General features: G+C 37.5%; 1 protein-coding gene across 1 annotated transcript in view; it reads left to right on the forward strand.

Moving 5' to 3' along the window:
- Positions 1-16,248, forward strand: part of Cftr (CF transmembrane conductance regulator) — a 170,083-nt gene that overhangs the window by 28,047 nt on the left and 125,788 nt on the right. The window contains exon 2 of the mRNA XM_052173280.1: positions 8,492-8,602. Within this exon, the coding sequence (XP_052029240.1) occupies positions 8,492-8,602 (111 nt within the window). The remainder of the gene's footprint in view (positions 1-8,491; positions 8,603-16,248) is intronic.

A 16,248-nucleotide genomic window follows, 5' to 3' on the forward strand; every position in this document is an offset into this window, starting at 1 on the left:
GCCAGTATCATCTCAGCTAACATAAGGACTTCATAACCACATCTGTCTTCATGCTGAGAACTTGCCTGGCTTGATCTTGTGCAGGTCTTAAGTTAGATTGAATTTTTAAAGCCTGCTTGTTTTACCTAGAGCATCTATAAGCTGAGTTCTATCTTAGTTTTTCTAAAATTCTTTAAAAAATTATGCATGGCTATAAAATAACTTTAAATCTAAGCTAATAAAACAATTGTGGCATTCAAAATGCTATTTACAAGTTACTAAAAAAATCTTTATAGAGGTTTTTTAACTTTCAGCATTAAATTCCTCCTTCTCTTCCTCATAACCACTTAGCAACATACCTAAAGTGACTCAACATATCTAAAATGACTCAAATGACTCCCTTTTCTCTGCATGACTGCAATTCTCTGACTTGGTAGGACTGTGTGGACAATGAGAGTGTGGGATAATGTCAATTGTAATAGAAATGATACAACTAATTCTAACAATATTTAATTTATTTGACTATTTAATAAAAGTAATGTTAAATACTATGAAAGTATGATTTTTCTGTGTAAATAATTACTGTGTTTGAAAATATTTGATATCTGACCTTAATATAAAGTTTTATCAGATGAAAATGCCAGGTGACTCTTGTTAGGTGTCGCTAAATGCCAGTCAGAAAACTGGTTATTAGCTTTAAATATATAGGTTTTATGAGGAAAGGTTTTGGAAAAAGCACAGCCATTTTTTATTTATTTATTTATTTTTTGTTTTTTCGAGACAGGGTTTCTCTGTGTAGTCCTGGCTGCCCTGGAACTCACTCTCTAGACCAGGTTGGCCTTGAACTCAGAAATCTGCCTGCCTCTGCCTCCCAAGTGCTGGGATTACAGGTGTGCGCCACCACTGCCCGGCAAAGCACAACCATTTAACAGTATAATTGGCAGGTTTTTAATAGAAGCTTAGACAGTTTTGTTAAAGAGCTCTGACTCCTCATTTGGCTCATGGGTCACTATAAACAGGCTAAAAGCAGGGTGTCCATGCCTGCATTTTGCATCTGTATTCTTGTCTGAATTTGTCTTTAACTTTGGGTTAAACTCTTAAATTGTATTTAGGTTTTATGTCACTTATATAGTATTTGTCTCAAAAATTATAGCTAATCTATCACATCCCCCTTTTTACTAGATGCACAAAGAGTGAGAAATCTTACTCTCCCTCTGTGGCATCCTGTTCTAGACTCCCAAGCTGCTCTTGCATTTCTTCAGTGATTGCCATAAGCCTGTAGTCACTCTGAATTCCAAGAGTGCAGAATTGCACAGACAGACAGACAGACAGACAGACAGACCACCATGCATGAGAATCATGCCCTGTGCAGGAGCAGTCTCTTTTGGGAACTGGCAACATTTGACCAAACCTCTTTAATGATACACACCGCCTGTCTCTGACTCTCTGGTTATTTTATTTAAGCCTGAGCTTTTGCCAGTGTCCTAAAGATGGACTCCGTGGGAGGTGCAGATACACTTTTCTCTTCCCCACTATGTGCCCACTTAGATTAAATCTCTATTCCCTTTGTCACTGCTCATCTTCTTAACTGGCATATTTGGACAGGTGGCAAAGCCTTGTCTTTGGCAATCCTGGTGCATGGACTTTCACTCTCATTCTCTGGCAACAAATCATTTCATTATTAGAAATTAGATGTCATCCTATAAAAAATAGTTTTCCCAAAGAAATTGAATGAACTAAATAACAGAGTAGGGCTAATATGTGCTTGTTTAAAAACTAAAATACTATTTTTCATAATAAAACCTGAAGCTTCCCATGGTTAAGTGAACAGAACTGTATATCTGAGATGCTAGGTTTTTTTTCCCTGAATGTCAGTAAACTCTAAAAAATATACATATGAGTCTGCTACCTCATAATCGATTAGCTAGTTTCTGTTAGAAATAGCTAAATTTTCAGAAACCATTATACTTTTGAGGAATACCAATTTATAAGTCCATTGAACAGATATAGTGGCTGGTTATAAATCAAAATTCATAAAGCCATTTGGATATGAGATGAAGAGCTTTCAGGGTGATGGGGAGACAGAAAAGGAGATCCTCAGAGCATTGCTTCCAGTTGTTCCGAGTGAACCACTCAGACTCGTGAAATACCTGACTGACTGTACAGTATTTTCTAATGGGAGCAATGCTGACGTTAAAATCCTGGATTGAACATTACTGAATTTACACAAGTCCATTGAATATACTCAGAATCAATGAAGAGAAAGAATGGCTTGAATTTCACATTAATATTGTAAAGTGTCTAAAGCTTGAATGCCTGATTTTTTGAATTTTGTTTTATATTTCTTAGACTGGCTTGCAGTTGACAGGGAAAACTCGTTGGTAGGAGACATTTGGTTTGATTTATTGGTTTAATATCAAGATATAAAATTTTTCTCTGAGATGGCTCTCTGGTTATTGCAGACAGCTAATAGATTTTAGTTTTTAAAATTCTTTTTAAACTTATAATGTATATGGTGAGTGTTTTGCCTGTATGTAAGTAAATATGTGTACTGCATGTGTGCCTGCAGCCCCCAGAGGTCAGAAAAATGCATCGGATCCTCTGGACCTGGAGGTCCAGAAGTTGTGAGTCACCATGTGGGTACTGAGAATCGAACCCTGGTTCTCTGTAAGAGCAGCAAATGCTCTAAACCACTGACCACCCCTCCTGTCCCTATATTTTAGTTTCCATTTTACTTTGAACCAGTTTTGATTTGGGAACATAAATATAGGTTGACTGTGTTGTAACTGCCAAAAAGAAATGCTAACTAATAATAAAATATAGATGGTGAGTATATTATACTGCTGAATTCATTTTGCCTCCAGTAATTGAGCTATAGTTCTCTGGTTAAAACTAGATGTCACTGTATAACATACTATCTGAAAAATTCTGAGATAACAAATGATGGTTTTTTATAAAAGCATCTCACACATTGTGTTACTTTGAACTGAGCTGGAAGCTCATTTATGAGAATGGCCAACTGTATCTTGTACATGAGCCAAAAGAATCATGGTTATGGTTTTCAAGGGGATAAGATGATGTCAAATTTGTCTCTAAATGCCTTTTGAGGCGTGGTATTGGAAGACAGTAAAATTCTGCTTGCTTAGAAGGTGATGCGTCATTTTATTATTTTCAAATATATTGAGAGCTCAAGGCTTCTAGTAGGTGGAATATGTTTTTAAACTGTGTACTAAAGATCATTCTTCCTGTCCCATTCCATAGCCTTCTGAGAATTCGAACCTCTGCTAGTCTTGAATTGTGAACTAGCTGCTAAACATTGACATTGACATTGGTTTTTTTTTTTTTTTTTTTGAGACAGGGTTTCTCTGTGTAGCCCTGGCTGTCCTGGAACTCACTTTGTAGACCAGGCTGGCCACAAACTCAGAAATCCGCCTGCCCACCACTGCCCTGCAATGTTGCCATTGTTAAATATCAAATTATAGAACTTAAATTATAACATAGTAAACAAAGGTTCAAGAGGTTATCACTTTGCATTTATTTTGTAGCTTGCTATTCTGGTATGAAGGTCATTTGTGCTCATTGTCTATGAAGAGTTAGACATACTGATAGTTGATGCAGGTCAGTACTATTCCCAGTTCTTATCTGTAGTAGTTTGAAGTTGATCATGGAAAGAGTCCTTATAAAGCCATGAATGCTGAAGTTCGTGAGTCAGCCTTGCTTTTGTTTTCTGGAAAGGGGGTTATTTGTTTGCAGATCATACCCCTGCCCACTGTATATTAGCTTTCACCTCCCTTACTTTTAGTCTAATTTTGTGACTTATTTTAATACTAGTCACTCTTCTTTTCTAAAGCTGAACATGGTTAAATGAATTCAAAAGAATGTGAAGAAATCTTTGACGTTAGTAATTCAGAAAAGTTTTATGCCTTTGAGTACCATTTCCTAATCCTGGTAATAAAGCAACACCCCTTTTTGTCCTGTTTGCTTAACAGAAATTTCAAATGCAAATAATGTGCTAATGGTTGTGAAACTTCTTTGGCAATTGCTAAATAGATACTTTAAAAAAATGTAGTAAACTCTTGCTTCAGGTTTATGGAGGCTAATGGCCTAAATCACATGTCCCACGCTGCTATCTCCCCTTTACCTCCTATACTAACTGCCAGCTACATTTCAGTGTCACTTTCCTTCTGTGAGAGGCTGGGGCAATGAGCTGTACTACTTTCTGAGATGGTGCCACGAGAGGCACTGCAATTGTGGCACCATTTTCCTCATGCATCCAGACCACTTTCATGAGTATTCACTATTTTTTCCTCTGACAAGAATGTAGGGAAATGACCCCCTTCACAATAGCCACAAACAATATAAAGTACCTTGGTGTGACTGTGACCAAACAAGTGAAAGATCTGTATGACAAGAACTTCAAGTCTCTGAAGAAGGAAATGGAAGAAGACCTCAGAAAATGGAAAAACTCCCATGCTCATGGATTGGCAGGATTAATATAGTTAAAATGGCCATTTTGCCAAAAGCCATATACAGATTCAACGTAATACCCATCAAAATCCCAACTCAGTTTTTCATAGAGTTAGAAAGAGCAATTCTCAAATTCATCTGGAATAACAAAAAACCCAGGATAACAAACTATTCTCAACAACAAAAGAAATTCTGGGGGAATCAGTATCCCTGACCTCAAGCAATACTACAGAGCAATAGTGTTAAAAACTGCATGGTATTGGTACAGTGACAGGCAGGCGGAGCAGTGGAATAGGATTGAAGATCCAGAAATGAACCCACACACCTATGGCCACTTGATCCTCAACAAAGGGGCTAAAACATCCAGTGGAAGAAAAGATAGCCTTTTCAACAAATGGTGCTGATTCAACTGGAGGTCAGCATGCAGAAGAATGCGAATTGATCCATCCTTATCTCCTTGTACTAAGCTCAACTCCAAATGGATCAAGGACCTCCACATAAAGCCAGACACTCTGAAGCTAATAGAAAAGAAACTGGGGAAGACCCTTGAGGACATAGGCACAGGGAGAAAGTTTCTGAACAGAACACCAATAGCGTATGCTCTAACATCAAGAATTGACAAATGGGACTTCATAAAATTACAAAGTTATTATTTATTAGTAAGGCAAAGGACACCATCAAAAGGACAAATCGGCAACCAACAAATTGGGAAAAGATGTTCACCAACCCTACATCCGACAGAGGGCTAATATCCAATATATACAAAGAACTCAAGAAGTTAGACCCCAGAAAACCAAATAACCCTATTAAAAATGGGGCACAAAGCTAAACAAAGAATTTTCACCTGAAGAAATTCGGATGGCTGAGAAGCATCTTAAAAAAATGCTCAACATCATTAATCATTAGGGAAATGCAAATCAAAATAACCCTGAGATTTCACCTTACACCAGTCAGAATGGCTGAGATTAAAAACTCAGGAGACGGCAGGTGTTGGCGAGGATGTGGAGAAAGAGGGACATTCCTCCACTCCTGGTGGGGTTGCAAATTGGGACAGCCACTCTGGAAATCAGTCTTGTGGTTCCTTGGAAAACTGGGCATGTCACTTCCAGAGGATCCTGCTATGCCACTCCTGGGCATATACCCAGGGGATTCCCCAGCAGGTAATAAGGATACGTGCTTCACTATGTTCATAGAAGCCCTATTTATAATAGCCAGAAGCTGGAAAGAACCCAGTTATCCCTCGATGTTGGAATGGATACAAAAAATGTGGTATATATACACAATGGAGTACTATTCAGCCAATGAATTCATTCATTACAACAATGAATTCATGAAATTCTTAGGCAACTGGATGGAGATAGAGTACATCATACTAAGCGAGGTAACCCAGTCTCAAAAGATCAATCATGGTATGCACTCACTAATAAGTGGATATTAGCCTAGAAAATTGGAATACCCAAAACAATCCACACATCAAATGGTGTCCAAAAAGAACGAGGAGTGGCCCCTGGTTCTGGAAAGACTCAGTGTAGCAGTATAGGGCAATACCAGAACAGGGAATTGGGAAGGGGTGGATTGGGGAACGGGAGGGAAGAGGGCTTATGGGACTTTCGGGGAGTGGGGAGCCAGAAAAGGGGAAATCATTTGAAATGTAAAAAAATATATATATCGAATAAAAAAAAAGGAATGACGAGTGAATCACAGTGAGCTGTGAAGACATCTAGCTAACCTTTGTGAAAGAAAGCTCTTGTTAAAACGTAAACTTGCAAAGTAGTGCGAGAAAGTGATACATTAAACCAAAGCCAATCACTAATGTCTTAGCAAGGGACGGAAAATGAGTTTACTTAGTCTTACGGATGGACCTAAATTTAGATAAGGACACAGGGCTGGTCCTATTGATCAAGCTAGAGATGAAAGTAGTGTAAAGAATGTGGACTCTTGTATGGGAAGAGTAAGGGTAATCCTGAAGACTACTTGGAACATTTTGCCTCAGAACAGTATCAAAATGTTGACATTTGGCACGGCATTTCCTTGCTCTCTCAAATGACTTCGATAGAGTATGTTTTTCTGTTACGTGTTTATCTTGTTTCTCAGATACTAACTTTTGATTGTTTAGTGGGCATATTTCTGTTTCTTTACATCATTAAAAAAAATCTCAATAGTTTTAATCCCAGAGGTTGGGAGGCAGAGACAGGCGGATTTCTGAGTTCAAGGCCAGCCTGGTCTACAGAGTGAGTTCAGGACAGCCAGGGCTACACAGAGAAACTCTGTCTCAAAAAACAAAACAAAACAAAACAAAACAAAAAAAATCTCAATAGCAATAAATCTGAGACCTTTCTGAAGTACAAAAAGAGTACTGTAAAAAAAAGCTGAGGGGGAAACCAGTTTTATAAACCACTAAATGCAGATGAATTCCATCCTTAATACACAAAATTTGACTTGCAGTGATCACACATGCTTTTAATTCTAGCACTCCAGAGGCAGAGACAGGTGTATCTCTATGAGTTCAAGGACAGTATGGTCTATAGAGAGAGATCCAGGACAGCTATGGTTACACAGAAAAAAAACTGTCTCTAAACAACAAACAAAAATTTTAAGCTGAGAAATATCTCATTCTTTGGAATTTATTTTAGAATTTTCTCTTGATGTATGATTGATTTTTTTATAATTTCATTTTCTTCTCTGCCTGTCTTCCTCTCTTATTTTCAAGATTCCTCATATCCATATATATATATGTGTGTGTGTGTGTGTGTGTGTGTGTGTGTGTGTGTAGGCTGACCTTAAACTTACTATATACACAGGATAGCCTCTAAAATCACCTTCTTTAGCCTAAGCCTCCCATATTCTGGGACTATAGGCATGTGCCACCACTTCTGACTTGCTATCAAAATATTTTTAAGTGAAAATTAGTATTGTGGTGGTCTGAATGATAATGACCTCCAAAGGCTCATGTATTTGAATACTTGGTTACCAGTTAGTGAAACTGTTTGGGAAGGATTAAGAGGTGTGACCTTGTTGGAGGATGTGTCACTAGTGAGAGGCTTTGAGGTGTGTGTGTGTGTGTGTGTGTGTGTGTTTGTGTGTTAGAATTCTGATTCCTGTCCTTGTGAAGGTTATCTTGCCTTTTGGATAGTAGTTAAAAGCAGCATGTTTGTGCAAATAGGGCTACTCTGTTTATTTCTTCCATCAGTTTCTCTAGTTTCCATCATAAATTATGTATTAAATTCCTAATAATTATCCACAGTGTAAAGAGAACAGCTGGTAATGATTCATATTTTCAAGCAATGATATAGTGCTAATTATATCAGCTAACTGGTATAAGCTATTCACTGTTGATACTCACTTTTTAAACATATTTTTTAATTCTTTTGTTTTTTTTAATTCTTTAATCCATTTACACATTCCAGTGTTCATCTCCCTCCCAGTCTGCCCCTCTGACTGCTCCCCATCCCCTACCTCCCCCCACATTCCCTCTTTCGAAGAGAATGTTCCCATCCCCACCCCTACCCCCACCCCAACCCCTACCCTCACCCCCATGCCACCAGGCCTCCGAACTCCCTGGTGCTTCAAGTCTCTGGAGACTGCTTGTCTTCCCATGGGACCCTCCTCCTCAGCTTCCTCTTGCTTTTCCCAATTCAACCACAGGGGTCCCTGGCTTCCATCTATTGGTTGGGTGCTAGTATGTGCATCTGACGCTTTCAGGTTCTTGTTGAGCCTTTTGGAGGGCAACTGTGCTAGGCTTCTGTCTGCAAGCACACCACAACATCAGTAACAGTGTGATAGCTAACTCATTGTTGAATTGCCCTAGGCTACATTTGGGAAAGACTACACTGTAATAGATTTCTTGTCTATTCAGAACGAAGCAATGGCATCAGTTTAGAAGTGTTGGTATTAATGTGGGTATATCAACTAAGATGTGAATTACTGTATATAAGTTGTCTTATTTCACTTTCATCTTTTTGTGTGCATACAGTTGGCATAAGAATCATGTCTACAGTGGAGACCTAATCAAGTGAATAATACTGTCTGCCCTCCTTTCTTTTAGCTGGACCACACCAATTTTGAGGAAAGGGTACAGACACCACTTGGAGTTGTCAGACATATACCAAGCCCCTTCTGCTGATTCAGCTGACCACTTGTCGGAAAAGCTAGAAAGGTATGATCTTATCAATGACTTTACTGGTAGAAGAAAGATAGTTTTCATGTCTTTTAATGAACAGAAAGCTGGAATATTAGAGGTTACACTTAAAAATGGTACATTTAAATAAAATCATCTTATACTCTTGCTGAATCTTGATCAACTCAAGAATTAAACAATAAAACAATGAAAGAAGTGGCATCTTCTATAAAAATAAATGATGCATAGTCTGAGAATTTTTGTCTTTAAAAAATATAGAAAAAAGGAAGATTTGGAAAGAATTAAAATAACATCATTGTATAGCAAATTATGTATATTTGTTTCCAAAATGTTTGTGGCAATAGGAATGGAATGTGTGCCTTTTAATGTTTGTCAAGCACTCTGAACAATGAGGTGCATTCCTAACCTTTGTCTTTTGAGATGAGATCTCATTATTTAGTCTAGGATAGCCCTAAACTCACTATATACACAGGATGGCCTCAAAACCCTTTCCTTTTTGAGTAGTCTCCAAAGACTATAGGCATATACCACCAAGTCTGGCTTGCTTTCAAAATATTTTTAGAGTGAAGGTATTTTTTATGATGGTGGTCTGAGTGAGAATTGCCCCCATAAGCTTATATGAATACTTGGTACTCAGTTGGAGAGGCTGTGAAGGTTGGGAAGTCTGGCCTTTAAGGTTTCAAAAGCCCATGCTATTCCCAATTAGCTGTCTCTGTCTTATGGTCACATCTCAAGATGTGAGACCTCAGCTGGCCCAGGACCATGCCTACCTGCTACTAAACTCCCCACTATGGTGGTCGTGAACTCACCCTCCGAAAGTGTAAGCTCCCAATAAACTATTTCTTCTGTAAGGGGTCTGAGTCATGGTGCCTTGGCATAGTAGTATAAAAGTAACTAAAACAATTATATTAATCAAAGTACATAATTCAGTTAAATATTCTTAAAATAGTGTTTTCTGTTATGATTATTATAAAGTAGAAGTAGTTTAGCTTTCTGATAGTAAAACAAAATATATTTTGATTTTTTGAAATGAGAACTTATAGTATATATTTTTCTTTCTAATTTTGGTGTATTATGTTGATAATTTCATGCAAGCATATACATTTTTGTCAGGTCAGTCAATAAATTCCATTCTATTCAATGTCTATTCCAATCCTCCCTACCCTTTTCCCTACCAGCTTCCATGTGCTTTTTAAAAAAACATGCTGATTCCAGTTACAGCTACCATATATGCATAGTATAGGACCACCTACTGGGTCGTGGGTGGCCTCTCCGGATGCATCCCTGATTGGTCTTCCAGGAGTTCTGACACACATGTTTGCAGCAGTGCCAAGCCAAGTAAAAGAAAGCAAGACCAGCTAATACCAGACATAACCAGATTTTGAGAGGCAAGAGCAAGTACATAAAAAACAGAAACCAAGGCTATTTGGCATCATCAGAATCCAGTTCTCCCACTACAGGGAGTCCTGTATACTCTAGTACACCAGAAAAGAAAATCTCTGATTTACATCACATCTCATTGATGGAAAACTGACTTTCCATTAATTACCAATACTCCTCAGGTAGTAGTGGGACTTTATAAGGCCCTCCCACCTATGCTGAGATTTTCTTTGAGATGGTCCCATGTGTACTCTTCATTTGTGGTTCAGTCTTTGTGGGCCCCTAGGGGCTCAGGTTAGTTGATTCTGTATATTTTATTACGGTGTGCTTGACCTCTCTGTCTCCTTTAACCCATGTTCCCCTCTTCCATAGAATTCCCCAAGCTCTGCCCAAGTTTGGCTGAGCACTGGGATTTTTATTTGTTAGTCTATGGTGTTTAAGAGAGGTATCGTCCCTCTCTTATTAGGTAACTCCATTTAAAAGCCTTGTAGGAAACTTTTACAGTAACAGGTTCTCATGGTTGCTTTTGCTAGCCTATGTAATTTTGTGGTTTCATTTGAATTTTAAGTTTTTTTTCAATTTCTGTGAAGTACTACATTGGGTTTTGATTGCATTGAATCTGTAGATTGTCTTTCATAGGATGGCCATTTTTATATCAACCCCACCAATCAATCAATGAGTGTCGGGGAATATCATCTTCTTGTATCTTCTTAAAATTTTGTTTGGTGTTTTAACGTTTTCATTGTATAAGTCAAAGACATATATATATATATATATATAAAATGTGTGTGTGTGTGCGTGTGTGTGTATGTGTATGTATGTATGTATATATGGAGATATTCATGTAGCTTTTGTCTCTAGAGCCTAGGTTTGGTGTATTGCTTTTATTGGTTTATGTTTGTTGAATACTCCCTGCACTCTAGCATGAAGTTGATTTCATCATTGTAGGTGATATTTTAATACATTCTTGAAATTGGTTTACAAATATTTTATTGAGAATTTTTGCATATTTGTCCATCAGAAAGACTCGTCTACCATACTCATTTTTTTTTTTTTTTTGGTTAGGTCTTTGTCTGATCTTGGTATCAGTTAAAGACTGTAAAAAATAATTTGGAAAGTTTTCTTCTTTTACTATTTTATCAAACAATTTAAGGATTGCTGGAGTTAAATCTTTGAAGGTCTAGTAGAATTCTGAATTCTGTAATGAATCCATCTGGCTGTTTGTGTGTGTGTGTATGTGTGTGTGTGCATGTCTGTGTCTGTGTCAGTGTTTGTACAGAGATATTTAATTACTACTTTCTCATTGAATAGTTTTGAACTGCTTAAATTAGTTTCTTCATCTTGATTTAACTTTATAGGTCACATGTGTCCACAAATCATCTGCTTCTTAGAGAGTTTGTAGTTTAGTTGGATATGCACTTTTTAGTTGTGTTGTATCCTCTGCATGTTTGTAAAATGACATTTGTTTCATCTCTAATTAACTTGGGGCTTCTCTCTTTTAGGGAATTGGCTGATGATTTATCAAACTTGTTACTCTTTCACAGAACCAACACATTTCCTTGATTCATTCTTTCCTTTCTATGTTATTAATTTCAGTCCTGATTTTGAAATATATCTTATCACTCTTTTTTGATATTATTTGTTCTTGTTTTTCCAAGGCCTTTGGTTATATCATTAATTTATTAATTTGAAATCTCAGGATTTTTTTTTTTAATAGTTTTGTCTCTTGCTGCTGTAAACATTCTTTTTCAAACTGCCTTCATATGTCCCATAGGTTTTGGTATCCTGTATTTTTATTTTCATCCATGTCTTAAGATTTAAATTTTTATCTTTGACCCAATTATCACTCAGTCATGGACTGATTAGTTTCCAAGTTTGCATACTTTCTCTTGTTTTTGATATGCATCTTTATTTCATTATGTCACATGGAGTACAAGGTGCCCTAATATGTAGTCGACTTTGAGAGAGTTCCATAGGTTGCTGTGAAGAATATGTGCTCTTTAATATTTGTCAGGGATGTTCTGGAGACATCTGTTAGGTCTTCTGGACTGTGAGATGACCTTTCTGTTGATGATACTGAGTTTTGATGCCACTTTTCCCCCTGAAACTGTGTGCACTTGTGTTTTGCACATATATAGCAATATCTAAATTTAATATACTCTAAATGGATTATTTTTTCAATAAGTTATCTAATAAGATTGATGATATCTACTTTGTTTTACTTATCTAGCTACTTTTCTGAGTAGTTTTGGTTTGAAGCTTATTTTGGCAGATATTACAGTAGGTATTCCTGATTGTTTCTCAGTTCCATTTGCTTAGTATACCTTTTTCTATCCTATTACCCTAAGTTCAGCTAGTATCATGTTTTTTCATGTTTATTTTCTTTCTCTTTATAAAGCCTTCAATATGGAGTTCCAGATGTTTCCCATATTTTGGTCACATATATTTTAAAATTCCTTGCTGACTTTTACTGAGTGACAAAAGCCCAATATGTTGTCTTCAGGCCTCATCCTGTTTCCTATAGGTCCTTGCCTACTGATTAGACTTCCCACTAAGCATTTTACTTGGATTATAGATTTTTTTATTTCCAGCATCATTTTAGTTTGAAATTGTCCAACAATTCTCATAATTAAAGGTTATTATCCTATCTTGTATAGACCTCTTTATTTCATTAATCTCTTTCTTTGTTCTTTCGTAATACATTCATGCCTTTTTCTAGATGTTTGAATATACTCATACTTCATTAGGTGCTATTAATGTAGGATTAGTAATTTGTTGAGGAAAACATTGCATCTTTGTTTTTCATGTTTATTTCCTTTCTGTGTTGGGACTTGTATGTCTCAAAGAGTTGTTTATTTCCCTCCTCCTGCTTTTCATTCAAATCACTGTCTTTCACTGAAGTCATCTGTGATTTCCATAAGAGTACTAAGTCTCAGTAGGGTTGAGAATGTCATTTGCATCTATGGTGATGGTAGAGGAAGTTTGGGTCTGAGTGGGTAGCCCTAATAAAGAGGATAGCCAGCTTTCCTGCTACCTGTACAAAGATATATAATCTAGGCATCTGGAACAAAATTCATGTGAGCTGAATGTGTGAACACCGTCATACTTCATGGAAACCATTATACTTCATGAATTTGAATCATTCACATTTCAACCATAATTTCTCTCATGGCCACTCTGAAAGAAAAACCATAATTATCTTGAACTTACAGATGAGCACATCATGGCTTAGAGATAATGTAATTTGATAACCATTGAATGACGAATAATTCAGTCCAGGTGAATTTATCAGAGTTCCCTATTTTGACTATTGGTTGGGGCCATTGTGATTGTGAGTGACAAAAGCCCAATAAATTAGGTTCATCAGTTAAAAAGAGGACATCTAATAGCTCATGAAACCTAAACTATGTGAGTGTCTAGGTAGAGAACTAGCTAGCCTCAGGGGTCAGTGGGTCCAATATATCTGGACTCAAATTTCTACTTGTGATATTTGCCCTATGCGGGCTTATTTCCTTAGATTAGTTTTCTCTTCAGTGGACCTCCCAGAACTCTATGCTTACACCTTTCTGTACCACAGAAGATAAGCCTGTCCTCCTTCATTCCTTCCTTTCTCCCTTCCTTTCTCCCTTTCTCCCTTCCTCCCTTCCTTCCTTCCTTTCTCCCTTCCTTCCTTTCTCCCTCCCTTCCTTCCTTCCTTTCTCCCTTCCTTCCTCCCTCCCTTCCTCCCTCCCTCCCTTCCTCCCTCCCTCCCTTCCTCCCTTCCTCCCTCCCTCCCTTCCTTCCTTCCTTCCTCCCTCCCTCCCTTCCTTCCTTCCTTCTTCCCTCCCTCCCTCCCTTCCTTCCTTCCTCCCTTCCTTCCTTTCTCCCTTCGTTCCTTCCTCCCTTCCTTCCTTTCTCCCTTCGTTCCTTCCTTTCTCCCTTCCTTCCTTCCTTCCTTCCTTCCTTCCTTCCTTCCTTCCTTCCTTCCTTCCTTCCTCCCTTTCTCTCTTCCTTCCTCCCTCCCTTCCTTCCTTCCTTCCTTCCTTCCTTCCTTCCTTCCTTCCTTCCTTCCTTCCTTCCTTCCTGCCTTCATCCCCCTGTCTGTATTTTATTTCCTCACCAAATTTATAGCATTATCTGGTCTTATACTTTTGTGCTTAGTTTTATGACGCCTATTTTGATAGTTTTAAAAATTCATCGATTGTGTTTTAATTAAAATTATTGTCTCAGAATGGATTCATAAGTTCTAATAAATAAATTCTAACCTATGTAATTGTCTTTGCTACAATTTTGTGTCTCTCCATCTTATTTCTTATATATTTATTGAAACTACTCCTTTATGCCCTGGGGAAGTGACTGAAGTCCTCAGTCTGTTGTCTTGAGATCCACTGATTGACTCATCTGCTTCACTTCTGTGGCCATGAGATTGACTCATGTGTTTCCCTGCAGTGTGAAAACCACAAACCCACTCTGTGTTCCTAACTAACATAAGAGCTTTGCCAGTCTGGAACTCTTTCCCCTCATTAAACTTCTTTACTATGTTGCTGGATTAATACCATCTACTTTTATCGCTAATTGCTCTAGAGCTACAGATTAAGTCCTTTGATTAAAATAATAGCTTCTTTCCCAAGTCTAGATGTCTCCCATTTCATAGTTGAGAATTCTTTTTCTTTTTTTTTATTCGATATATTCTTTATTTACATTTCAAATGATTTCCCCTTTCCTGGCTCCCCACTCCCCAAGAGTCCCTCCCTCTGTTTCCCCATCCACCCCTTCTCACTTCCCTGTTCTGGAATTCCCCTATACTGCTGCACTGAGTCTTTCCAGAACCAGGGGCCACTCCTTCCTTCTTGGACACCATTTGATATGTGGATTATGTCTTGGGTGTTCCAAGTTTCTAGGCTAATATCCACTTATCAGTGAGTGCATACCATGAGTGATCTTTTGAGACTGGGTTACCTCATTTAGGATGATGTTCTCCAGCTCCATCCATTTGTCTAAGAATTTCATGAATTCATTGCTTCTAATGGCTGAATAGTACTCCATTGTGTAAATATACCACATTTTTTGTATCCATTCCTCTGTTGAAGGACAACTAGGTTCTTTCCAGCTTCTGGCTACTACAAATAGGGCTGCTATGAACATAGTTGAGCATGTGTCCTTATTGCATGCTGAAGAATCCTCTGGATATATGCCCAGGAGTGGTATAACAGGGTCCTCAGGAAGTGACATGCCCAGTTTTCTGAGGAACCGCCAGACTGATTTCCAGAGTGGTTGCACCAATAGCCGACAATTCTTTGCTGCTCTTGTCTCCATTTGTTTATTATTCATTTATATATCAATGCCTGAAATATGGTTTCTGTTTTAACCATATTCCTCAAACTGCATTGATGAAGGATAACAGTGACCTGTTACTGTCAAACATGACACACTTTTTTTTTATTTACTGTTCCACTGTTATTGGTATCTTCATCTGGAAACCATTTCTTTGGTTTATGGACATTCCCTCTTCTGCATTTCCAGATAGAGTTGATCATTAAATTATAATTGAAGTATTGATGAAAATTTTTAATGAGACCTATCACTTGTATGGAGAATATATATCTTTGTGCCATGTTTTTTTAAATTAAATTTATTTACTTATTCCCTTTACAACTCAATATCAGCCCTTTCTCTCCTCCCAGTCCGTCCTGACACAAGTTCTCCTTCCATTACTTCTTCTGAATAGGAAAGCCGCTTTAGGGGGTCACCCCCCCCCCCCAGCACACCAAGTTGCTGTGGGACTAGGTACATCCTCTCCCACTGAGACTCTCTAAATATCACAGATGGAGAAACTGCCTCTGTGTTTGTGACTAAAGAAAAGAAGAGCACAGGTTGGCTAGGCTTTGTAGATCAGCTGCCATTAGCAAGTTTCTTGGGGAAGTCATGGTCCATGTACTGAGACTTCCAAGCTTTTCATTAATCTCAGTTGTATGTTCTTCCTCTCAAATGATGTGAAACCATATTTAGTTATGCTAACTAACTTAATGATATTGAGAATAGCGATTAAAGAAATACAAGGCCTTTATCTGAGCATTCAGTTCTTGTCTGTGGTTTATGGAATTTTTTTATCTCAGCAAAATTTGAAAATTAAGATGAAAATGAGACTGAGACATATTTTATTTGATTACAAAAATTGTAAATACTTTTCTTAATAAAAAGCAGTGGTAGTACTGAAATAAAAAAATTTCAATACTATTTAGTACCTATTCTTACTATAAAACATATTTTTATTTTTCTGTATTTTTTTTAAAGATTTATTTATT

This window comes from Apodemus sylvaticus, chromosome 2, assembly GCF_947179515.1.
Source record: "Apodemus sylvaticus chromosome 2, mApoSyl1.1, whole genome shotgun sequence".
Taxonomy (NCBI): domain Eukaryota; kingdom Metazoa; phylum Chordata; class Mammalia; order Rodentia; family Muridae; genus Apodemus; species Apodemus sylvaticus.